General features: G+C 47.2%; 2 protein-coding genes across 4 annotated transcripts in view; one reads left to right on the top strand and one right to left on the bottom strand.

Annotated features, from left to right (window-relative positions):
- The window catches only part of SHISA7 (shisa family member 7), a 374,289-nt gene that overhangs the window by 187,933 nt on the left and 159,351 nt on the right, over positions 1–27,005 (bottom strand). The window lies entirely within an intron of this gene.
- The window catches only part of LIG1 (DNA ligase 1), an 82,769-nt gene continuing 65,867 nt past the window's right edge, over positions 10,104–27,005 (top strand). Inside the window, exons 1-2 of one of the 3 annotated variants that reach the window (XM_069949088.1) lie at positions 10,104–10,276; positions 20,505–20,553. In XM_069949088.1, the coding sequence (XP_069805189.1) occupies positions 20,537–20,553 (17 nt within the window). In that variant the 5' untranslated portion in view covers positions 10,104–10,276; positions 20,505–20,536. Of the gene's footprint in view, positions 10,316–19,893; positions 19,967–20,504; positions 20,554–27,005 lie in introns of those variants that run through there. The other 2 variants (XM_069949087.1, XM_069949089.1) reach the window with 2 other exon arrangements.

The raw sequence follows: 27,005 nt of genomic DNA, 5'->3' as shown, positions 1-27,005 counted from the left end.
AACTATGCATGACAGAAATGTGACTTCCATTGACTCAAGAGTCGACCTCATTGCTGCTTCGGCAGCTGCTATGCTGGCCGGTCAGCTTTAACCTCTTAAGGACGGAGCCAATTTTCGTTTTTTCCTCCTTGTGCTTAAAAGGCCATAGCACTTGCATTTTTCCACCTAGAGACCCACATGAGCCCTTATTTTTTGCGTCACTAATTGTACTTTGCAATGACAGGCTGAATTTCTGCATAAAGTACACTGCGAAACCAGAAAAAAATCAATGTGTGGTGAAATTGAACCCCCCCCCCCCCCCCCCCCCCCCCCCGCATTTTAGGGTTTTTTTGTTTTTACTTCGTTCACCCTGGGGTAAAACTGACTTGTTATATATGTTCCTCAAGTTGTTACGATTACAGTGATACATAACATGTACAACTTTTTTTTTATCTGATGGCCTGTAAAAAATTCAAACCATTGTTAACAAATATATGTTCCTTAAAATCGCTCTATTCCCAGGGTTATAACGCTTTTATCCTTTGGTCTATGGGGCTGTGTCAGGTGTCATTTTTTGCGCCATGATGTGTACTTTCTATCGGTACCTTGATTGCGCATATACGACTTTTTGATCGCTTTTTATTACATTTTTTCTGGATTTGATGCGTCTGAAAATGCGCAATTTTGCACTTTGGGATTTTTTTGCACTTACGCCGTTTACCGTGCGAGATCAGGAATGTAATTAATTAATAGTTTGGGCGATAGCAAACATGTTTGTTTATTTTTATTTATAACATGGGAAAAGGGGGGTGATTCAAACTTTTATTAGGGGAGGGGGCTCTGAACACCTCTTGCGGACACATGACGCACCGGTACGTCATGTGTCCTTAAGAGGTTAAGGAATTAACCCTTTGAGGACCAGGCCCAAAATGACCCAGTGGACCGCGCAAATTTTGATCTTAGTGCTTTCGTTTTTCCCTCCTCCCCTTCTAAGAGCTCTAGCACTCTCAGTTTTCTATCTACAAGCCATGTAAGTGCTTGTTTTTTACAGGAATAGTTGTACTGTGTAATGGCGTCATTCATTTTACCATAACATGTATGATGGAATTCCAAATATATTATTTATGAAGATATAAATAGGTGAAATCATAAAAAAGAATGCAATATGGTAATGTTTGGGGGGTTCCTGTGTCTACGTAATGAACTATATGGTAACAGCGACATGATACTATTACTCTATAGGTCTGTCTGAACACAACCATATGCAGGTTACACAGATTCTCTAATGTTATATGTATTTTTTTTTTATGAAATCCTTTTTTTTGGCAATTAAATATTAATAAAATGGGCCTATTGTGACGCTTATAACGGTTTTATTTTTTCACCTATGGGGCTGTATGGGGTGTCATTTTTTCCGCCATGATCTCTAGTTTTTATTAATACCATATTTGTGAAGATCGGACGTTTTGATCACTTTTTATTGATTTTTTTTAATATATAATGTAACATAAAATCGGTAATCTGCGCACTTTTTCCCCTCTTTTCGTGTACGCCGTTTACCGGTCGCAATGACGCTTGTTATATTTTAATAGATCGGACAATTACGCACGCTACGGTATATTATATGTTTATCTATTTATTCATTTTTATATGTTTTATTTATATAATGGGAAAGGGGGGTGATTTAGACTTTTATTGGGGGAGGGGCTTTGGGGTTGTGTGTTAGTGTTTTGAACTTTTTTTTTTTTACACTTTTGAAGTCCCTTTGGGGGACTTGTACATAGATTAGTCTGATTTCTACACTGATGAATGCTATGCCATAGGCATAGCATTGATCAGTGTTATCGGCGATCTGCTCATTGAGCCTGCCTGTGCAGGCTTGGAGTAGCAGATCGCCGATCGGACCGCACGGAGGCAGGTGAGAGACCTCCTGCAGTCCGTTTTACCGATCGGGACCCCCGCAGTGTGACTGCGGGGGTCCCGATCGGTAAGTGACAGGGGACTCCCCCTGTCACTTACACTTAAACGCTGCGGTCGCGCCGCGATCGCGGCGTTTAAGGGGTTAATGACACGCGGCAGCGCGATCGCTGCCGCGTGTCATTACCGGTGAGGTCCCGGCTGCTCACTGCAGCCGGCCCCCACCTCCTATGAAGCGCGCTCCGCTCCGGAGCGCGCTTCATAGCGGGAATAACACCCATGACGTAAGGTTACGTCATGGGTCGTCTGGGAACAGACTTCCATGACGTAACCCTACGTCCAGGGTCGTCTAGGGGTTAAAGGGGTTGTCCAGCGAAAATCTTTTTCTTTTAAATAAACTGGCTTGAGAAAGTTATATAGATTTGTAATGTACTTCTATTTAAAAAATCTCATCTTCCAATACTTATCAGCTGCTGTATGTGCTGCATGAAAATGTTTTCTCTTCAGTCTGACACAGTGCTCTCTGCTGACATCTCTGTCTGAGACAGGAACTGTCCAGAGCAGGAGAGGTTTTCTATGGGGATTTGCTGCTGCTCTGGACAGAGGTGGCAACTTAGGGCTGGGCGATATGGGCCTAAATCAATATCGCGGTTTATCGGACAGGCGCGGGGACATAAAAATACAAAAATACCGCAATTACCGTCCTGGCTACGTTGAAGTCGGTTAACCGACGCCAGTGACGGTATCGGTATTTTTGCGGTATACCGCCCAGCCCTATTACAAATCTATATAACTTCGTGAAACAAGTGGATTTGAATTAAAAATATTTTCACTGGATAGCCCCTTTATTACTTCCCATAAAAGCCTTTGTTGGTGAAAACCATTTCAAGTCACCTCCTATATGGAAGAAGTAGTGGCATGCATTGCTCAGATGTAGAGATGAGCGAACCCGAACGTTTGGTATTTGATTAGCTGGGGCTGCTGAACTTGGATAAAGTTCTAAGGTTGTCTGGAAAACATGGATACAGCCAATGACTATATCCATGATTTCCACATAGCCTTAGGGCTTTATCCAACTTCAGCAGCCACCACTAATCAAATGCCGAAAGTTCGGGTTCGGATGGACTCCAGCATGCTCCAGGTTCGCTCATCTCTACTCAGATGTAATTCTTTCATACTCTTTGAAGAGGATGTACCACCTGGTACATCCTCTTTAACATGAACCCACCTATCGAACGGCGCCGGCACGGGGAAGCCGATGCCGCGGTCCGTTTTTTGGACCGAGGCCCCGTTCCCGTGCTCGGCGCCGTTCAATAGGTGGGTTCATGTTAAAGAACCACTTTGCATCACTTTGCTCACTTAAATAAGTCTACAGGCAGGGGGTGGGGGGTTCAACGTCCCAGGGTGGGATTTAGCCCACTCAGCCAATCAGTGAATGCAGTGGTGTCCCACCCCAGTCACTGACTGGCAGAGTGGGGCATTCATCAACCGGGCTGTGACGTTGCTGGTAGGGAGCTAAGAAGATAGCCAGCGGGGTACAGGAGCAGAAGGCGGCACTGCGCAGGGACAGGCATATATGTCTTGTTTATTCAGTTCCCCCACTCACAGCCCGAAAAAATCTTTTGGCCCTGCGCCAGACTTCTCCTTTGATAAAAGGTGCAGGATATAGGTGCATTTCCCATAATAAGTGTCTATTAGTTATTTCAACTTTTGTGTGGCAATAACATATCTTAAAGGGGTAGTGCGGCGCTAAACATTTATTTACAAAATAACACACATTACAAAGTTATACAACTTTGTAATGTGTGTTATGTATGTGAATGGCCCCCTTCCCCGTGTTCCCCCCACCCCCACCCACGCTAGACCACATCATCAGCTGCTCAGCCGCGATTGGCTGAGCATACTGTGCTCAGCCAATGGCAGCTGAGCAGCTGATGACACGGCAGAGGGGGGCCGGCATGAGGGCCGGCTCACTCCTGAGCCCTCACTCTCCTCATGTCCCCCAACATACAGTCCCATGTAAGTATCATCACTCCTGAGCCCTCAATCTCCTCATGTCCCCCAACATGCAGTCCTATGTAAGTAGCATCACTCCTGAGCCCTCACACTCTCCTCATGCCCCCCAACATGCAGTCCCATGTAAGTAGCATCACTCCTGAGCCCTCACTCTCCTCATGTCCCCCAACATACAGTCCCATGTAAGTAGCATCACTCCTGAGCCCTCACACTCGCCTCATGTGTCCCATCATACAGTCCCATGTAAGTATCATCACTCCTGAGCCCTCACACTCTCCTCATGTGTCCCATCATACAGTCCCATGTAAGTATCATCACTCCTGAGCCCTCACACTCTCCTCATGTCCCCCAACATGCAGTCCCATGTAAGTATCATCACTCCTGAGACCTCACTCTCCCCTTGTGTCCCATCATACAGTCCCATGTAAGTATCATCACTCCTGAGCCCTCACTCTCCTCATGTGTCCCAACATGCAGTCCCATGTAAGTATCATCACTCCTGAGCCCTCACTCTCCCCTTGTGTCCCATCATACAGTCCCATGTAAGTATCATCACTCCTGAGCCCTCACTCTCCTCATGCCCCCCCATCATACAGTCCCATGTAAGTATCATCACTAATGAGCCCTCACACTCACCCCTTGTGTCCCATCATGCAGTCCCATGTAAGTATCATCACTAATGAGCCCCCACACTCCCCCCTTGTGGCCCATCATGCAGTCCCATGTAAGTATCATCACTCCTAAGCCTTCACACTCTCATTTTGTGTCCATCATACAGTCCCATGTAAGTATTATTACTCCTGAGCCCTCACTCTCCCCTTGTGTCCCAACATGCAGTCCCATGTAAGTATCATCACTCCTGAGCCCTCACATTCTTCCCTTGTGTCCCATCATACAGTCCCATGTAAGTTTCATCACTAATGAGCCCTCACACTCTCCTCATGTGTCCCATCATACAGTCCCATGTAAGTATCATCACTCCTGAGCCCTCACACTCTCCCCTTGTGTCCCATCATACAGTCCCATGTAAGTATCATCACTCCTAAGCCCTCACTCTCCCCTTGTGTCCCATTATACAGTCCCATGTAAGTATCATCACTCCTGAGCCCTCACTCTCATGTCCCCCCATCATACAGTCCCATGTAAGTATCATCACTCCTGAGCCTTCACACTCTCCCCTTGTGTCCCGTCATACAGTCCCATGTAAGTATCATCACTCCTGAGCCTTCACACTCTCATCTTGTGTCCATCATACAGTCCCATGTAAGTATTATCACTCCTGAGCCCTCACACTCTCCCCTTGTGTCCCAACATGCAGTCCCATGTAAGTATCATCACTCCTGAGCCCTCACATTCTTTCCTTGTGTCCATCATACAGTCCCATGTAAGTATCATCACTCCTGAGCCCTCACACTCTCCTCATGTGTCCCAACATGCAGTCCCATGTAAGTATCATCACTCCTGAGCCCTCACATTCTTCCCTTGTGTCCCATCATACAGTCCCATGTAAGTATCATCACTAATGAGCCCTCACACTCTCCTCATGTGTCCCATCGTACAGTCCCATGTAAGTATCATCACTCCTGAGCCCTCACTCTCATGTCCCCCCATCATACAGTCCCATGTAAGTATCATCACTCCTGAGCCCTCACACTCTCCTCATGTGTCCCAACATGCAGTCCCATGTAAGTATCATCACTCCTGAGCCCTCACTCTCCCCTTGTGTCCCATCATACAGTCCCATGTAAGTATCATCACTCCTGAGCCCTCACTCTCCCCTTGTGTCCCATCATACAGTCCCATGTAAGTATTATCACTCCTGAGCCCTCACTCTCATGTCCCCCCATCATACAGTCCCATGTAAGTATCATCACTCCTGAGCCCTCACTCTCATGTCCCCCCATCATACAGTCCCATGTAAGTATCATCACTCCTGAGCCCTCACACTCTCCTCATGTGTCCCAACATGCAGTCCCATGTAAGTATCATCACTCCTGAGCCCTCACATTCTTCCCTTGTGTCCCATCATACAGTCCCATGTAAGTTTCATCACTAATGAGCCCTCACACTCTCATGTGTCCCATCATACAGTCCCATGTAAGTATCATCACTAATGAGCCCTCACACTCTCCTCATGTGTCCCATCGTACAGTCCCATGTAAGTATCATCACTCCTGAGCCCTCACTCTCATGTCCCCCCATCATACAGTCCCATGTAAGTATCATCACTCCTGAGCCCTCACACTCTCCTCATGTGTCCCATCATACAGTCCCATGTAAGTATCATCACTCCTGAGCCCTCACTCTCATGTCCCCCCATCATACAGTCCTATGTAAGTATCATCACTCCTGAGCCCTCTCTCCCCTTGTGTCCCGTCATACAGTCCCATGTAAGTATCATCACTAATGAGCCCTCACACTCCCCCCTTGTGTCCCATCATGCAGTCCCATGTAAGTATCATCACTCCTGAGCCTTCACACTCTCATCTTGTGTCCATCATACAGTCCCATGTAAGTATCATCACTCCTGAGCCCTCACATTCTTTCCTTGTGTCCATCATACAGTCCCATGTAAGTATCATCACTCCTAAGCCCTCACTCTCCCCTTGTGTCCCATCATACAGTCCCATGTAAGTATCATCACTCCTGAGCCCTCACATTCTTTCCTTGTGTCCATCATACAGTCCCATGTAAGTATCATCACTCCTGAGCCCTCACACTCTCCTCATGTGTCCCAACATGCAGTCCCATGTAAGTATCATCACTCCTGAGCCCTCACATTCTTTCCTTGTGTCCATCATACAGTCCCATGTAAGTATCATCACTCCTGAGCCCTCACACTCTCCTCATGTGTCCCAACATGCAGTCCCATGTAAGTATCATCACTCCTGAGCCCTCACATTCTTTCCTTGTGTCCATCATACAGTCCCATGTAAGTATCATCACTCCTGAGCCCTCACACTCTCCTCATGTGTCCCAACATGCAGTCCCATGTAAGTATCATCACTCCTGAGCCCTCACATTCTTTCCTTGTGTCCATCATACAGTCCCATGTAAGTATCATCACTCCTGAGCCCTCACACTCTCCTCATGTGTCCCAACATGCAGTCCCATGTAAGTATCATCACTCCTGAGCCCTCACATTCTTTCCTTGTGTCCATCATACAGTCCCATGTAAGTATCATCACTCCTGAGCCCTCACACTCTCCTCATGTGTCCCAACATGCAGTCCCATGTAAGTATCATCACTCCTGAGCCCTCACATTCTTTCCTTGTGTCCATCATACAGTCCCATGTAAGTATCATCACTCCTGAGCCCTCACACTCTCCTCATGTGTCCCAACATGCAGTCCCATGTAAGTATCATCACTCCTGAGCCCTCACATTCTTCCCTTGTGTCCCATCATACAGTCCCATGTAAGTTTCATCACTAATGAGCCCTCACACTCTCATGTGTCCCATCATACAGTCCCATGTAAGTATCATCACTCCTGAGCCCTCACTCTCCCCTTGTGTCCCATCATACAGTCCCATGTAAGTATCATCACTCCTGAGCCCTCACTCTCATGTCCCCCCATCATACAGTCCCATGTAAGTATCATCACTCCTGAGCCCTCACACTCTCCTCATGTGTCCCAACATGCAGTCCCATGTAAGTATCATCACTCCTGAGCCCTCACATTCTTCCCTTGTGTCCCATCATACAGTCCCATGTAAGTATCATCACTAATGAGCCCTCACTCTCATGTCCCCCCATCATACAGTCCCATGTAAGTATCATCACTCCTGAGCCCTCACTCTCATGTCCCCCCATCATACAGTCCTATGTAAGTATCATCACTCCTGAGCCCTCTCTCCCCTTGTGTCCCGTCATACAGTCCCATGTAAGTATCATCACTAATGAGCCCTCACACTCCCCCCTTGTGTCCCATCATGCAGTCCCATGTAAGTATCATCACTCCTGAGCCTTCACACTCTCATCTTGTGTCCATCATACAGTCCCATGTAAGTATTATCACTCCTGAGCCCTCACACTCTCCCCTTGTGTCCCAACATGCAGTCCCATGTAAGTATCATCACTCCTGAGCCCTCACATTCTTTCCTTGTGTCCATCATACAGTCCCATGTAAGTATCATCACTCCTGAGCCCTCACACTCTCCTCATGTGTCCCAACATGCAGTCCCATGTAAGTATCATCACTCCTGAGCCCTCACATTCTTCCCTTGTGTCCCATCATACAGTCCCATGTAAGTTTCATCACTAATGAGCCCTCACACTCTCATGTGTCCCATCATACAGTCCCATGTAAGTATCATCACTCCTGAGCCCTCACTCTCATGTCCCCCCATTATACAGTCCCATGTTAGTATCATCACTCCTGAGCCCTCACTCTCATGTCCCCCCATCATACATTCCCCTGTAAGTATCATCACTCCTGAGCCCTCACACTCTCCTCATGTGTCCCAACATGCAGTCCCATGTAAGTATCATCACTCCTGAGCCCTCACACTCTCATGTGTCCCATCATGCAGTCCCATGTAAGTATCATCACTCCTGAGCCCTCACATTCTTCCCTTGTGTCCCATCATACAGTCCCATGTAAGTTTCATCACTAATGAGCCCTCACACTCTCATGTGTCCCATCATACAGTCCCATGTAAGTATCATCACTCCTGAGCCCTCACTCTCATGTCCCCCCATCATACAGTCCCATGTAAGTATCATCACTCCTGAGCTCTCACTTTCCCCTTGTGTCCCGTCATACAGTCCCATGTAAGTATCATCACTAATGAGCCCTCACACTCCCCCCTTGTGTCCCATCACGCAGTCCCATGTAAGTATCATCACTCCTGAGCCTTCACACTCTCATCTTGTGTCCATCATACAGTCCCATGTAAGTATTATCACTCCTGAGCCCTCACTCTCCCCTTGTGTCCCAACATGCAGTCCCATGTAAGTATCATCACTCCTGAGCCCTCACATTCTTTCCTTGTGTCCATCATACAGTCCCATGTAAGTATTATCACTCCTGAGCCCTCACACTCTCCCCTTGTGTCCCAACATGCAGTCCCATGTAAGTATCATCACTCCTGAGCCCTCACTCTCCCCTTGTGTCCCATCATACAGTCCCATGTAAGTATTATCACTCCTGAGCCCTCACACTCTCCCCTTGTGTCCCAACATACAGTCCCATGTAAGTATCATCGCTCCTGAGCCCTCACACTCTCCTCATGTGTCCCAACATGCAGTCCCATGTAAGTATCAACACTCCAGAGCCCTCACATTCTTCCCTTGTGTCCCATCATACAGTCCCATGTAAGTTTCATCACTAATGAGCCCTCACACTCTCATGTGTCCCATCATACAGTCCCATGTAAGTATCATCACTCCTGAGCCCTCACTCTCATGTCCCCCCATCATACAGTCCCATGTAAGTATCATCACTCCTGAGCTCTCACTTTCCCCTTGTGTCCCGTCATACAGTCCCATGTAAGTATCATCACTAATGAGCCCTCACACTCCCCCCTTGTGTCCCATCACGCAGTCCCATGTAAGTATCATCACTCCTGAGCCTTCACACTCTCATCTTGTGTCCATCATACAGTCCCATGTAAGTATTATCACTCCTGAGCCCTCACTCTCCCCTTGTGTCCCAACATGCAGTCCCATGTAAGTATCATCACTCCTGAGCCCTCACATTCTTTCCTTGTGTCCATCATACAGTCCCATGTAAGTATTATCACTCCTGAGCCCTCACACTCCCCCCTTGTGTCCCATCATGCAGTCCCATGTAAGTATCATCACTCCTGAGCCTTCACACTCTCATCTTGTGTCCATCATACAGTCCCATGTAAGTATCATCACTCCTGAGCCCTCACACTCTCCCCTTGTGTCCCAACATGCAGTCCCATGTAAGTATCATCACTCCTGAGCCCTCACATTCTTTCCTTGTGCCCATCATACAGTCCCATGTAAGTATCAACACACACACACACACACACACACACACACACACACACACACACACACACACACACACACACACACACACACACACACACACACACACACACACACACACACACACACACACACACACACACACACACACACACACACACACACCACGTGACCGAGCCCCATGACTTAGGAGTGTCACGTGACTTTATAATCTTGTCACAAGCCACGACGAGACACCCGTCAGCACGTAGAGCGCACGGGCCGTTGGATTTCGCGCGACGCGCAGAACGTGTTTTCGTGCGTATCACGTGATACGGATGACAGCGTAGGGTGGGCGGGACAATCAGCGCTGAAGCGGAGTTTTCGCGCGAAAGCTGAACGCGGTGTGAAGAGCGTGAAGCCGTGAGTGTCGTGCAGGCAGCCGGCGGTCTCGTTACTGAGGTCAGGGCCGGGGTTCTCTGTTGTTGCTTCTCTCCTTTACGCATGTCATCTAAGGGCATGTTCACACTGACAGGAAGCGGTTTAGTCATACTATCCCATCTCTTATTTATTTCAGTGGGAAGTTAGTAACTGGGCAGAAAAAGTGACGTCACGTTTCCCCTAAACGTAGTGGCGCTCCATCACCTGTGTGCACATGCCCTTAGCCGGCCCGGGTACTCAGCTCTGTAGCAGATAGGGCTCAGCCGCAAATGAGTTGCTTGGACGTTAGCTGACTGCACCATTGTAGCAGTTTTAAAGGGGTTAATCAGGCATAAAAAACATGGCTGCCTCCTTAACCCCTTTAGGACAGAGCCTGAAATGGCCTTAAAGGGGTTGTCCGGCGATAAAAAATTATTCACAGAATAACACACATTACAAAGTTATACAACTTTGTAATGTATGTTATGTCTGTGAATGGCCCCCTTCCCCGTGTCCCACCACCCCCACCCGTGTACCCGGAAGTGTGGTGCGCTATACATTACCTGTCACGTGCCGACCACGGTCTCCGATCCTCAGCAGTGACGTCTTCTTCGGGAGGCCGGCGGATCTTCCCGAGTGGCGGCCGCCCTCTGCAGCGTCATCCGAAGCTCAGCCGCGATTGGCTGAGCATAGCTGTGCTCAGCCAATCGCAGCTGAGCAGCTGATGACGTGGCCGCGTCATCAGCCGCGATTGGCTGAGCACAGTTATGCTCAGCGATTGGCTGAGCATTGGATGACGCTGCAGAGGGCGGCCGCCACTCGGGAAGATCCGCCAGCCTCCCGAAGAAGACGTCACTGCTGAGGATCGGAGACCGTGGACGACAAGAGATGCGGTGAGTATAATGCACCACACTTCCGGGTCTAGCGTGGGTGGGGGGAAACACGGGGAAGGGGGCCATTCACAGACATAACATACATTACAAAGTTGTATAACTTTGTTATGTGTGTTATTCTGTGAATAATTTTTTATCGCCGGACAACCCCTTTAAGGACAGAGACAAATTTTATGAATATGACCAGTGTCACTTTAGTCATTAATAACTTCGGGATGCTTTTACCTATCCGGCTGATTCTGAGATTGTTTTCTCGTGACATATTGTACTTCACATTTCTGGTAAATTGGAGTCGATACTCATAACAAATTTTTATGAAAAAAACCCAAATAATGTGAAAAAATGCATTTTTCCAACTTTGAAACTTTTTTGCGTATACAGAAAGTGGTTATACCACATAAATTATATATTAAATAGCATTAGCAACATGTCTACTTTATGTTGGCGGCATTTATTAAACTATCTTTCATTTTGTTTAGACAATAGGAAGCTTAAAACATTAACAGCAAATTTCCAAATTTTCAGTAAAATTTCAAAATCAGATATTTTTAGGGACCTTTTCAGGTTTAAAGTGTATTTGAGGGGCCTGTATGTTAGAAAGCCCCACAAAGCACCCCATTTCAGAAACTGCACCCCCCAAACTCTGCAAAAGCACATCCAGAAAGTGTTTTAACCCTTTAGGGGAGTCACAGAAATAAAAGCTAAGTGTGTAGGGAATTTTAAAATTTTAATTTTCTGTGCAGAGATTTTATTGTAATCCAATATTTTTCATAATTATAAACCTATTACCAGAGAAATGCACCCCAATAATTATTGCCCCGTTTCTGCAGTTTATAGAAATACCCCATATGTGGCCCTATTGCGCTATTTGACGCAACCACAAGCCTCAGATATAAAGGAGCGCCTAGTGAATTTCAACGCCTCCGTTATATTTGGTCATTTTTGACCGTACCACTTCAGGTTGGCAGAGGCTCTGGGGTGCCAAAACCTAAAAAACACCCCTAAAGGGACACCATTTAGAAAACTACACCCCTCAAGGAATGTAACAAGGGGTGCGGTGAGCATCTGGACCCCACAGGTGCTTCACAGATTTTCAGAACAATGTGGCGTGAAAAAAGAAAAATTTATTTTTTACACTAAAATGTTGTTCTAGCCTTCAATTTTTCATTTTCTTAAAGGGATAAGAGGCAAAAAAAGACACAAAATGTGTAGCGCAGTTTCTCCCGAGTACGGAAATACCCCACATGTGGACATAAAGTGCCAAGGGGGCGCAGGACGAGCCTCCAAAGGGAAGGAGCGCCAATTGGCTTTTGGAAGCTGAATTTTACTGAAAAGGATTTCAAGGGCCATGTCGCATTTACAGAGCCCTCGTGCTGCCAAGACACTGGAAACCCCCCACAAGTGACCCCATTCTGGAAACTACACCCCTCAAGGAATCTAACAAGGGGTGCAGTGAGCATATGGACCCCACTGGTGACGGGCACAAATGTGGAACAATGTGACTTAAAAGTAAAAAATTTCATTTTTTCACTTTCATGGCACAAATGTGCCCGTCATCAAGGGGTCCATATCCTCGGTGCACCCCTTGTTAGATTCCCTGAGGGCTGCAGTTTCCAGAATGGGGTCACTTGTGGGGGGTTTCCAGTGTTTTGGCAGCACGAGGGCTCTGTAAATGCGACATGGCGTTCATCATCCATTCTAGCCAAATCCAACCTCCAAAATCCAAATGGCGCTCCTTCCCTTCGGAGGCTTGCCCCGCGCCCACATGGCGCTTTATGTCCACATGTGGGGTATTTACGGACTCAGGGGGAATTGCTCTACACATTTTGTGTGTTTTTTTCCTCTTTTAACCCCTTGTGAAAATGATAAATTCAAGGCTAAACCAACATTATAGTGTAAAAAATGTAATATTTCATTTTTACGCCACATTGTTCCACATTTGTGCCCGTCACCAGTGGGGTCTATATGCTCACTACACCCCTTGTTACATTCCCTGAGGGGTGCAGTTTCCATAATGGGGTCACTTGTGGGGGGTTTCAACTGTCTTGGCAACACAGGGGCCTTTTGAATGGAACATGGCCCCTCGAAATCCATTCCATTCAAATCCAGCCTTCAAAAACCAAATGGCGCTCCTTCCCTTTGGAGGCTTACCCTGCACCCGAATGGCGCTTTATGTACAAATGTGGGGTATTTCCGTACTCAGGGGAAATTGCGCTACACATTAAATGTTTTTTTTTATCTTTTAACCCCTTGTGAAAATGAAAAAATCATGACAAGATTAATGATTTAGAGTAAAAATTTTACAAAAATTACACTAAATGTTGGTCTAGCCTTGATTTTTTTCCATTTCCACAAGGGGTTAAAAAAGAAAATGAACACAAAACGTGTAGGGTAGTTTCCCCTGAGTACGAAAATACCCCACATGTGGGCATAATGTGCCATATGGGCACAGGGCAAGTCACCAAAGGGACAGAGCGCCATTTAGAGGATGAAATGGAGGATGGAGGCCATGTCGCAATTACAAAGCTCCTGTGCTGCCAGGACAGTAGAAACCCCCGACAAGTGACCCCATTCTGGAAACTACACCCCATAAGGAATCTAACAAGGGGTGCAGTGAGGATATGGACCCCACTGGTGACGGGCACTTACGTAGAACATGAAAATAAAAAATACAATTTGTTTCATTTTCACGTCCCAAATGTGTCCGTCACCAGGGAGCCATATCCCCTCTGCCCCCCTTGTTAGATTCCTTATGGGGTGTAGTTTCCAGAATGGGGTCACATGTGGGGGGTTTCTACTGTCCTGGCCGCACAGAGGCTTTGTAATTGCATCATGGCCTCCTCTAATGGGAATGGTGGCCATACCTACTTAGCTGGGGAAAAGGGACAATTCTAATTTATTTGGGGGTATTAGGCCAATTATTGGTTTATAAGGTTGAAAATGACAGGAGTCCATCAAACTCAACCTGTGTTGATCCAGAGGAAGGCAAAAACCCCTCGTGAGGCAGACGACAGTAGCCTCATCACTGGGAAAAATTCCTTCCCGACTCCATAATGGCGATCAGAATAATCCCTGGATCAACGTGACCCCTGAAATAGGAATAAGGGACAGAATTTAGATAATGTAGAACCCCAGTGACGTGTGGTGCGCCTTGGAGCGATCCAGTATGCAGAGGCCGGGGGGATCAGGACAGGTGTCACACTGGAAAATTTTGTCCTTCCTGATCCCCTTGTTACGCCACACTTTGCACTTCTTCTGGGGTCTCCCTTTCTCCAGTGTGGGGGACGTCACCTGGAAAATGTTGTCCTGGTGAGATACGGGGTCCTTCATATCCAGAAGCGCTGGGTCCGCTCCATGGCTGCTAAATATTAGGGTTCTATTACTACTTCTGATATTTTCGGATCGTGCCGCAAGCTACAGGGCAGCGAGGGACCAGAAGAGGGGGCGCTGGTATAAAAGTTATCCCCGTACAGGTGGTAACCTTTATCCAGCAGTGGGAAGATCAGTTCCCGGACGATCTTCCCACTTGTTCCGAGGATGGGGGGGGGGGAGGGGGCATCTGGGGGCTGCATTCGGGTGTCCCTTCCTACATACACTTTAAGGGTACGTGCACACTGCGGAATCGCGACAGATAACCCTTCGTGCATTCCGCAGTTGGCACCCGCCGGCGGACTGATGCAGGCGCACGTCTCCACACGTGTCATAGACTCCATTCTATGCACGGGCGGATTCCGCTCTCCGTCCAACGTGTTCATTCTTTGGACGGACGATGGAATCCGCCCATGCATAACATGGGAGTCTATGATACGGGTGGAGACGCGCGCCCGCATCAGTCCGCCGGCGGGTGCCAGCTGCGGAATGCACAAAGGGTTATCCTTCGCCATTCCGCAGTGTGCACGTACCCTAAATCTGTAAGTGTACCCTTAGGTACTCTCACAGAGTGTGTAGAATTTCACTCCATACCGTGATCTCTTATTGGGACGGTACTGGCAGAAAAGACGTGTCTGGGGGGCAGCGTACGCTACGCTACCCCCCCAGACATGTCACTGGATGATGAGGATGAATGGTGGAAAGAAGGATCCCTCCCATTCATCCTCACTGGCTGTTTCGGTGTCGGAGGCAATAACGTATCCCTCTGACGCCGAAAACACCCTGGGGGCCATCTTTATACGGGGATTGGTATATGGGGTATGTAGTGGTGTAGTGTCAAACTTTATTCAATGTAGTGTGGTGTAATGTAGTGTTTTTTATGTGTTTTTTTACAGTAAGTATAAAAAAAAAAACCTACGCCAACAAAGGAGTTGCTGATAAATGCCGCACTTATAAGCAGACCGTGGCAGTAGAATATAGAAAAAAAAACACCCTACGCCAAAAAGGAGGAGTTGCTGATTAGCAGCGCACTTTCGTGCGATGCTGATCAACACTCAGCGGCGATAGGGTGCGGAAAATAGAAAAAAAAAAATTTGAAAAAAAAAAAAAACAAAAAAACTTTTTCTACATTCTGAACATCCCTGTAGCTGCTGATAAGTGTATTACACATATCAGCCGCTAGAGGGCAGCAGAGCGCAAAATACGGAAAAAGCCGACGCTGGAGCCGAAAATAGCCGAGAGAAGCCGAACGTGACGTCACGGAGGAAGTCGAAGACCCGAACGAGGACGCCGCGAACCCGGAAGACGCCGATCAGGAGCCCGGGACAGGTGAGTAATGTACAAATACCTGCTCTGGACCCCTCGGCTACCTAGCAGAGGGGTCTAGGGCAGGTATTTACTATTTTGTGGGACTCTGATCGCCGTGCCACCGGCCCGATCGCCGTGAACGGCCGGCTGGTACCGGACAGCCGTTCACGGCGATCGGGCCGGTGGCACGGTGACCACCATTACTTTTTACAGTAATGGCGGTCGGTGCCGTCCTCGGACAGCACCGACCGCCATTTTTTTCCGGGTCATCGGGTCACCGATGACCCGGAAAGGTTCCGATCGCCGCTATTGGCTGATCTGAATTGATCAGCCTATAGCGGCGATCGTAAGCACGGGGGGTGTTAACCACCCCCCGTGCCGTGAAGCTAAGATGGCCTGCTATGATTTATAGCAGGCCATCTTCCCCGATCGCTGTGTGCGAACACGCAGCGATCGGGGAAACATCGGGCGTAAATTTACGCCCTGATGCGCCAAGTACCAGGGCGCGAGGGCGTAAGTTTACGCCCGATGTCGTTAAGGGGTTAAAAACAAAAGAACTAGCACCATGACCTGTGTGTTGTTTGGCAACTCTCCATTCACTTCAATGAAACTGAGCAGCAATACCACATACAGACTGAGGGTAAGGGTATGTTCACACTGAGGAATCCCCACTGTGTCATAGACTCCATTCTGTGGTAGGGCAAATTCTGCCGTCCATCGAAGTGACATGTGAATTGTTACAGTGGGATCCGCCCGACTATAGAATGGAGTCTATGGCACGAGCGGAGATGCCAGCGGCGGGTGATCTGCCCTAATTCATAAGTGTGAACATACCCTCAGTGTCTCTGTTTTTTCTACTTCTGTCCTATTCCATGGGACTATTATCATTCGCATAATCGTTAACGATAAACAATCCAAACGACCGCTATTGCGAAAGACCTGAAATCGTTCACCTGTTTACTATCAAGCTGTTCAGGTTCAGCAATGTTACCCGAACACTCTGCCTTTGGTTCCCCATGGCTAAAGAGGTTAGATGCCACCCTAGGGAGTACAGGAAAACTTGGGTACAGCCATAGGCGTCCAACTTCTGCAACTGCAGGAAATCAAATGCAGAGGGTTTGTAGAGCGTACCCGAACAGCTTGACAGGTTCTCGCTGAACATTAGAGATTCTGATTATAGAGAGATGCACAGGCCGTTATAGCAGTCCCTTTGTTAAAGGAGTCGTCTAGGCAAAACTAACATTTATTCCAGGGTTGGGCGTGGTGTAAAAATTATCAACTTATTGTACCTGCATTTACTCCCCCACAGGTGCCGCACCAATGCTTCCAATCATCTAATTGTCTCTGCTTCTTCTGGGCCTTGGTTATGTTCAAACCGAGGATCCCGCAGCTCGCCACTGCTCACAGCCGCACGCATCTCCGCCCGTGCCATAGATTCCATTCTATGCACAGGCAGATTCCGCCGTCCATTTACAGAATGAATCTGTTTGTTCTTTGGACCAATGGCGGAATCCGCCTATGCATAGAATGGAGTCTATGGCCCAGGAGGCGATGCATGCAGCCGTGAGCGGGGACAAGTGACGGAATCCGCAAACTTCTCCATGCGGATTCCTCAGTCTGAACATACTCATAGTGTCATCCTGTCCCCACAAGACCTACTTGCTCTGCCACAGTGTCCTTCCTCACAGATTGGCTGAGTGGACAGGCCCTGTGCAGTTGGGCCAACACGGAACCTAGAAGAAGCAGAGGACCGTGAGCATTGGTATGACAGAGAGCTGGAAGAGGTGAATAACCCTAGGTTTAGGCCCAGACAGCCCCTTTAAGAAGGGGGTTCACATTTCTGTTATCCACTTTTCTAAAGCCCGTATTACACTTAGCGATTATCAGTCTTATTCGGCCGATAATCGCTTTGTGTATTGGTGCGTTTACACAAAGAGGTTTATCTGACAGATTTTAGAAGCCAAAGCCAGGAATGGATTTGAGAAGAGAAGAAATCTCAGTCTTTCTTTTATGACTTGTTCCCTGTTTATAGTCTAGTACTGGTTTTGGTTTAAAAAAATCTGTCAGGTAAATCTGTCTGTGTAAACGCACCATAATAGAAGACAATGATCAGCCAACATGCACAATGTCGGCCGATCGTTGTCTTTGAACTGGACGCTTTCTCCTATGGGCTGGCCGGACGATCTGAAGATCACCAGGGCAGCCCCCCCCCCCCTCTGGTTCTACCCAGGAAGCAAGCGAACGCTGACCTGACAGGTTCACATTGCCCTGTGAAATAGGGGCTTAATCTGTTCTGCAATAAGAGAAACAGAAATAAACTGATTTGTTTGAATTCTTCTTCAATAGTATTTTTATTTTAATCAGTTTATCTTTTTATGTCTATTTAGTTTGCTTTCTGTTTTTGCAATGGAGCAAAAAATGTCATGCACAAATTTTATTTCCATTACAAAAAAAAAAGAAAAATAAGAAAACATAATGGTGCAAGATATGTACAGAGATTCACACATCCATTAAAGGGGTTATCCAGCGTGGGGGCTATTTTTAGATCTGGCCGGGGAGGAGGTGGCTGAAAGAAATTACGGGGATCCCACCTCCTTCACTAAGTGGCTGAGCGGACCTGGGACATCACGTCTCAGGCCCCCTGGAAGCGGCCGGGCACCGGAGCGCCGCAACGCGGGACCCGCCGCTGGAACCGGGGAGGTGAGTGGACGTCTTTTCTTTCAGCCACCTCCTCCCCGGCCAGATCTAAAAATAGCCCCCACGCTGGTTAACCCCTTTAATCTCTGTGGGATTGTGGATCACTTTTTCAAATGAATGGGACATAGTAATGTGGACGGTTGCACATAGTTGCAGGCTTTCTCTTTTCACTGCATCATGCATGGACCAGAGATGTTGGGGAATTAGGGCCCGTTCACAATTCTTTAAGCAAAGAGGCGTGCGATCCCTCCCATTCAAACAGATAGCAGACAGGATTCAGCGCAGAGGTTCTGCTCAGACTTTTCGCCTGGAATTTCGGTGCTGATGCCGTAATGTCAATGGGCCCTCACCTCTAATGCCAAATATGAAGTTTTCAGTCCTACATACAGTTCCCTTTTAAGAATAAAGAAATAAACATGCAGCCTAATACATGTTTCCATGTTAATGGCTCTAAGGATTTGCTTATAACTGTTTATTTTGGGGTATATATTGGCATACCAGCAAAAAAGTGTGCAGACATATTCTGGTATGTGGCATACCAGTGCTAGGTTCTTTTAGTTCAGTGGACCTAATGTAGTCTGCAGTTGACTGTTTGGTCAAATTTTGGGACATTTGTGGGACACAAAGAAAAAAATGCTCAGAAATGAACCCACCGTTATCACCTTGCTGTGAAGGCTTAAATGGGTAGTTCAGGAAAAAAAAAGTCTTTTAAATCAACTAGTGCCAGAGGTTTGTAATTTACTTCTATTAAGAAATCTCAAGTCTTCCAGTACTTATCAGCTGCTGGATGTCCTGTGGGAAGTGGTATATTCTTTCCAGTCTGACATAGTGCTCTCTGCTGCCACCTCTGTCCATCTCAGGAATTGTCCAAATCAGTAGCGAATTCCCATAGAAAACCTCTCCTGCTCTCCAGACTGAAACGAATATCACTACCTGCAGTACATACAGCATCTGATAAGTACTGGAAGACTTGGGATTTTTTTTTATAGTACTAAATTACCAGTCTCTGGCACCAGTTGATTTGAAAGAATATTTTTTTCGCTTAACTATCCCTTTAAGAAAGTCTCCTCACTGTAAAACTACTCAGATGTAGAGGTCTGTATGAATTGGACTTATTGTTGTACCATACTACCATGACACCCATGACATGCAAGTGATGGGGCAGTGCATGTACCCCCTGCATACCTTCATCATGATGTATTATTGCAACAAGTTGCAGGTATGTACCATTATGTACCAGGGCGTTAGAACTGCATCATCACTAAGCATGTTGAATTCACACACTCCTGCCAAGGTTGTTGATTCAGGGATTTATTCTTATTTGGATTACAGAAAAGCAGTGGGTGTGAACAGTGGCATTGCACAGGCATCAGGACAGGGAAGTACAACTTGATTACTTTGTTCCCGCCACCGCCTGCCCTCCCTGGTATGTTAAGTTTGTTCAGAGTACCCTTTTAAGATTTTAGTGTACAAGCATGCTTGAAACTACTGTTTGAGAGATATGGACTTACTGCCAGGCATGCTCATGTCAACTACAATCTCCAGGGACTACTGGCAGTTGGTCTCCACTGAGCCCTTTGGGAGAATGTGTGCAAAGCTGCATGGCAATAGCAGGGTCAAAGTTCAAAGAGAAAGCCAGGAAGTGATTAGATCCATGTGAGAGAACAGTGCAGGGGTGTAAATTACTTTCTAGTCATAATCTAATATTCATCAGGCAGTAAAGACTGTATTGTCTAGAGGTCCTGGTGGACCTGTCACCAGGACCCCAAGAAATGCAGTCTTCAGTGCCTGATACATATTAGGTAATGAGTTGTAATTCCATTTTGAGCCCACAGCTGGTCAAATACGTTTTACAAACTTTTCAAATGTAGAAAAATGATGTACTTTTCCTGATGATGTATTCTTTTTAACTGATGTACAGATGTAATGAAAACTTAAATTCACACTTCCATTCACTTTTGCAGGTTCTTCTGGACTTGTCACTTTTGGCTTAAGAATGCAACGCACTATAAAGTAAGTTAGGGATATAATGGCACGTGGGACAAGTATTATAAATATGCTATGGTTCTGTATCTGTGTTTCCAGGGAATTCACTGAAAATCCTTCATGGGCGATGTCTCTTTTTAACATTTTTTTTACTTGCACTAAAAGGTGCTTTTTTTCCCCCCATAAAAGCAAAAGGTAGTTGGTAGTTATCTACACATTTAGGCTTCTTTTACTGCTGGCTTTCAACTGGTATAACCATTACAGAATGAATGACCATTTGGATAAATGAGCTTTCCTTGTAATGTGTGTATGATACTGGGTTGACGTGGTTGGAACCGCTGTTGGAACATAGCGTTAAAGTGACTCTGTACCCACAAACTGTCCCTCCCAAACCGCTTATACCTTCGGATAGTGGCTTTTAATCCAAGATCTGTCCTGGGGTCCGTTCGGCAGGTGATGCAGTTATTGTCCTAAAAAACAACTTTAAGGCCCCCTTCACACGTCCGGAAAAACCGTCCGGATTTCCTGATCCATTTGATAATGGATTTCCGGACCCATAGACTTTAATTGGTCACTGACACCCTGACACTGACACTGACATGTCCTATTTTTGTCCAGAATTCCGGTCCGGACGCGCCCCATAGATGTCTATGGGAGCGCCGGAATCACGGGCACTTTCCTGATGTACATCAGGAAAGTGCCCGCGATTCCGGATTACCTGCGCACCCCCCACCACCCGCATAACTCACCTCCCTGCTTCCTGGTGCCGCGCTGTGTTCACCTGCTGCTGCCGTCCCCGTCTGCTCCCCCGGCTCCTGCTTCCTGGTGCCGCGCCCGGACCCCTCACCCAGCGGCACCCCCGGACCTCAGGTTAGTGCCCCCGCCTGGACCCCCTCGCCCAGCATTCCCCCCGGACTTCAGATTAGCGGCCCGGAACCCTCGCCCAGCAGCAGCCGGCAGCACTCTGTCCTGCAATCACATCGCTTCCCCCCCCCCCCCATGGATCCTCGCGTCGTCCAGCTGCTGTCTATCTCCATGATAGGAGTTGTACTTCTGCAGCCTGCGGCCATCCAGGTTTCAGAAATACAACTCCCATCATGCTTTGCTGACTGGCCATGATGGGATATGTACTTCTGCAGCCTGCGGCCATCCAGGTTTCAGAAGTACAACTCCCATCATGTTTTGCTGACAGGTCATGATGAGAGTTGTACTTCTGCAAGCTGTGGCCATCCAGTTTGCAGAAATACATCTTCCACCATGTCCTATTTTTCCTTCTGATCAGGAAATCCTGAAGGTTTTTCCTGATGGTTTCCTGAAGGTAAAAACTGATTACTGTCAGGAAATCCTGATACTTTACTGATGACATTTGAGGTCTCCTGATCAGGATTTCCTGACCGTAAAAACTGACACGGACGTGTGAATGGGGCCTTAAACTTGCAGCAGCAAACTTGGAGCATTCCCAATGATGAGGAGGGACAGAGAGGGTGTGCCAGCCTAATGCACACACGATCTAGGCCACGGCCGTTTGGCACAGGGCTGCCAGTTTAAAAGTTGCTTTTTTTTTTTTGGTAAATCTAGTTTTATTGAAAGACCAGCATCATAAAAGGTCAAACAGATAGAACATCATCAGGATAGCCAGAAAAGCATGTCACACCATATCACGAAGATGACAATAATCACTTTAAAGAAATAGGAGACCTGAGTAAGCAACACAGAACCACTCTGTATGCTCCACAATATCACAGTAGATTAAGCAGCCTTTATAACAAGAGGCAGTAGTTAACAGAATTTAACATAAAGTTGGGCCACATCGAACTAGGAACATGAGGTAAAGAGGGGAAAGGGAAGGGGGGGGAGGGGGGGAGAGGACAAACAGTAGGAATAGGGGAAGGGAAGAACAGAGAAAAGAAAAAGGGGATGAAAAGAAAGAGGGAGCACTACCAAGCAACAGATAAAGTGGAGAGACCGTTTCTGAGAGAAGGCTAACGCCAATGCGAGATCCAGGTTACAACGTCACCTGAATCACTGAACACGTCCCAACAGAACCATGTCTTAGTAAAAAGGGTTTTATCACGTTCAGAATGGGCTGAAAGATCCTCCATACGCTTAATATCCAGGAGACAGTCTAAGAAATCCCCAGAGGTAGGGGGAACAGTTGATTTCCACTTACGTGGAATCGCCTGTCTGGCAGCATGCAGGAAGTGGCGGACAAGGCCCTTCCGGAAGGACTTTATGGAGTCCACTGGGGAGGATAACAGAGCCAATCCCATAGAGGGGGAAACGGTATCAGCGCTTACCTTATTGTATAGGGCAAAGACTGAGGTCCAGAAATTGGAAATCTCCGGGCAGGACCACCAAACATGTTCGAGGCTTCCCTCTCCGACACCACACCGCCAACACTCAGGAGCCACAGAGGGAAACAGTCTATGAAGTCTTTCAGGGTAATAATACCAGTGAGACAGAATCTGAAAATTCTTTTCCTGGGCATAACTGGAAAGGGATGACTTGTGAACCAGACTAAAAATCGAGTTCCATTCACCTTCTGTGAGCTGCTTCCTAAGTCCTCTTTCCCATTTGGCAACATACGCAGGCGTGTAAATACCATCTTTGACATCCAGAAGCAGAGCATACAGTAGAGATACTGCGTGCCCTGGATGAGCAGTTCCAGCACACAATTTCTCAAAACTGGTCAATTCACCCATGACACCCCAACTATCTTTAATGGTGAGAAACAGTTCCCTTAACTGATCATAAGCCAAACATTCCCTGGGTTGCAGAACAGCCGCCTCAACCAGCTCAGCAAAGGGGCGCACCCCCCTGCTGGTGCACAGGTGGCGAAACTGTAAATCTAAAGCCTTTTCGCCCAGACGACGAAATCTGGTCTCTTAAGTCAGGAGGAAGGGCACTGTACTCCAGCAAGGGGGTCAGGGGGCCCGGTCTAAACCACAACTTAGGTGTCTTAACCACATTATCGCCAAAGGACAACAGGACCCTAATAAGAGCCGGGAGGTTGCCTAGAGCAGGTCTAGTCCTGGGCTCCTTCCAGAGAAGAGCAAGAGGGGGGCGTACAGACAAGTCCTCAAGCAAAGATACCCATTGTTTAGAGGCTTTAGAGTGGATCAGATCAAGTATGCATGAACCCAGCACAGCTTGATGATAAACTCTAAAGTCAGGCAGACCTGTGCCTCCTCTCAATTTGGGCCTGGCAAGCAATCTATAGGGTAGGCGGGCTCTTTTAGCACCCCAGATAAATTTGTTTAACAGCGATTTCAGCTTTCGTAGGAATGGGCCTATAGGCACCATCGGTAAGGTCTGAAAGAAATAAAGGACCCTGGGCAAAACATCCATTTTGACTGCTGCCAGGCGGCCAAACCAAGAGAGGTTAAGGCGCCGCCACTCCTCCAGGTCCCTTTCCAGAGTTTTTAGTAACGGGGCAAAGTTCATCGCATATAGAGAGCCTATGTCTGGGGTTAGGTGTACCCCTAAGTACTTGAGGGAGGAGAGCTGCCATTTAAAAGGGAAATTTGATCTCAAGTGGGACACGGCAGGGCTAGACAAGGAAACATTGATAATCTCAGACTTTGCGTGTGTTAATTTTAAAGTTGCTGACTTCTCCATAGCGATGAATTTCATCCATGATGTTTGGGAGACTAGTCAGTGGCTGAAAAATATATAGGAGAACATCGTCCGTGTACATAGCAATTTTCTGGGACCCACCACGGGGCCTTTGATAGAGTCATTGTTCCTAATAGCTTCAGCCAGAAATTCCATAACTATGATATACAACAGGGGAGAAAGGGGACATCCCTGCCGTGTCCCATTCGAGATCGGGAAGGGGTCAGAAAGTATTCCATTAACCCTAACCTGGGCCGAGGGGCCCCTATACAAAGCCATAATGCCTCCTCGCATTGCTTGTCCCAGACCAATATGTTCTAGAGCAGCCTCTAAGAACCCCCAATTCACCCTGTCAAACGCTTTTTCTGTGTCAAGTGACAGGATGCACAGGGGGGCCCCCGCCACCCTGGCCCGTTCCATAAGAGTCAGTGTCCTGATAGTATTGTCCCTTGCTTCTCTCTGCTTCATGAAACCAACTTGGTCTTTATCTATGATGTGGTACAGGTGAGGACTCAATCTAGACGCCAAAATCTTTGAGTAGAACTTGATATCTAGATTGATTAAGGATATTGGCCTATAATTGCCACATAACTCCGAAGATTTCCCAGGTTTGGGGATCACAGATATGTGAGCCAGAAGTGCCGAAGAGGGAAAGGACCCACCTTGCCATACCTCATTAAAAGCAGAGAGAAGCACGGGAGAAAGTTCACCCTCAAGAAGTTTATAGAACCTCGCGGAATAACCGTCCGGTCCAGGGCATTTACCATGTTTTGCCTCTTTAATGACCGAAGCCAGTTCAACAGGGGAAATATCAGCCTCCAGAACATCTGTGATCTCTGCTGGGAAGCGAGGGATAGGAGATCTGGACATATAAGACCGAATCCGACGTTGCACCTCCTCAGGTGGCAAGTGGGCCAAGCGACCTTTCAGCGAGTACAGGGACGCGTAAAAGTCGCGAAACTGTACCAGGATATCTTTAGTAGCATACGCCTTGCCTCCCTGGGGACGTGCAATTGAAGGAATAAAGGTATTATGTACTCTGGGATGCAGGGCTCTGGACAAGACGCCCACTCTTATCTCCGAATTCATAGTACCGGGCCCGTAGCTTGGCTCGGAGGCATGCGGAGCGCTGATCTAAGATCAGTAACAACTCAGCATAAGTATCAGGGGCCAAGGACTTTTTATGGGTCACCTCTAAAGAAGCAATGCGATCTGCCAGTTTACGTACAGTGGCACCCCTCTCCTTCTTTAGCCGCGAGCCATGGGCAATGAGGACTCCCCTCAAGACCGCCTTTAAGGCCTCCCATTTCATAGGGGCAGCAGTTGCGTCCGTATCATGGGCCTCCTTAAAGGTGACAATAGCTTTCCGAAGGTCTGCCATGCACGCCACATCCTCCAGCAAATTTTCATTAAGGCGCCAGGAAAAGGGGCGTTTAGAGTGAGATAGTAAACAGAGGGAACTGTGGACCGGGGCATGGTCCGACCATAAGATCTTATCTACATGGGCCTTAGGGGAGGCATCCAGCAGACCATGAGAAATTAAAAGGACATCAATTCTACTGTAGGTGGAATGAACCGGGGAATAGAAGCTATAATCTTTCTCATTCGGATGTAAGGTGCGCCATAAATCCACTAGGTGGAGACGTTGTAATAGGACCTGAACCTTGCGTGTTGCCAAACGGGAAAGAGCGGACTTACCAGAGGAGGAGTCCAGACATGGATCTAAGATGCAGTTAAGGTCACCCCCTAGGATGATGGGGAGGGATTCAGCAAACCTTTCCAGCTTACCCAGGACCATTCGGGCAAACGAGTCTTGGCCCTGATTGGGGAAGTACACATTAGCCAACACATATTGGTGGTCCTGTTAGGAGATTCGAAGGAATAGAAATCTACCATCAGTATCTATAAGAGAAGAAAGAACAGTGGGGTTGAAATATTTATGAAATGCTACAGAGACACCCTTAGACTTCCCCAGTGGATTAGAACTATGGTACCATGTCGGATAGAAAAACAAGGCACAGCTGGGAACATGTTCCGTTTTGAAATGCGTCTCCTGGAAAAAAGCTACAGACACCCGCTGCTTATGAAGTGAGTACGCAATTTGGCGTCTACGTTCAGGGACATTTAGGCCTTTCACGTTAAAAGTACAAAACTTAAACGTCTCCATCACTCAGAAAGGGAAGAGAAGTAGAAGCCCAAAGGGGAGTAGTGCTCCAAAGAAAGACAAGAGGGAAAGGAAAAAGAAACAGAGTGAAGTAGAGGAAAGGGAAGCTGGGAGAAGGAGAGGTAAGAGGGAAGGAAGGAACATGAGGAAGAGACAAACAGGCCCAAAACAACAAAAAAGGAACAAGTAGGTGAAACATATGGAAGACACATAGAACCAACAAACATACAGTGTCACGTGGCTAAATTTTGTACGGTGAAGAGCACTGCGCTCAGCACCACACTCGTCAGAGTGACGAGTAAGCCCTTGGGTTTGTGGAAACCAAAACGGAAAGAAAACCAACAAAACTCCCCCAGGCCCTCCCCCCCACCCCCAACCTAAAACACCATATATATAATACCATAACATTACAATTGAACGGGTACTTAGGAAATGACTGGAAGAGAAGCAAAAGAATAAGGCCACTGATAAAAAATAAAAAGGAAAAAGGGAAAAAACCGCAGTGGGCTACATAAGTAAAGGACAAAAGAAACAAGTGTGACCAAGGCAAGAAAAATCTACAGGACCAGGAAATGGCCCGATATCCAACATGGCATGTCCAACAGTCAGTCGGCACAAACTAGTGCCAACCTAGAGGGCACTGGAGACAATCTCAGAGTTCCTAAAGTGTCACCGGAATCAGCTAGGGTTTCCATCCCTC

The sequence above is a fragment of the Dendropsophus ebraccatus genome, chromosome 12 (genome assembly GCF_027789765.1).
Source record: "Dendropsophus ebraccatus isolate aDenEbr1 chromosome 12, aDenEbr1.pat, whole genome shotgun sequence".
Taxonomy (NCBI): domain Eukaryota; kingdom Metazoa; phylum Chordata; class Amphibia; order Anura; family Hylidae; genus Dendropsophus; species Dendropsophus ebraccatus.
Note: the sequence above shows the minus strand (reverse complement) of the source record. Positions and strands in the feature narration are given on the sequence as shown.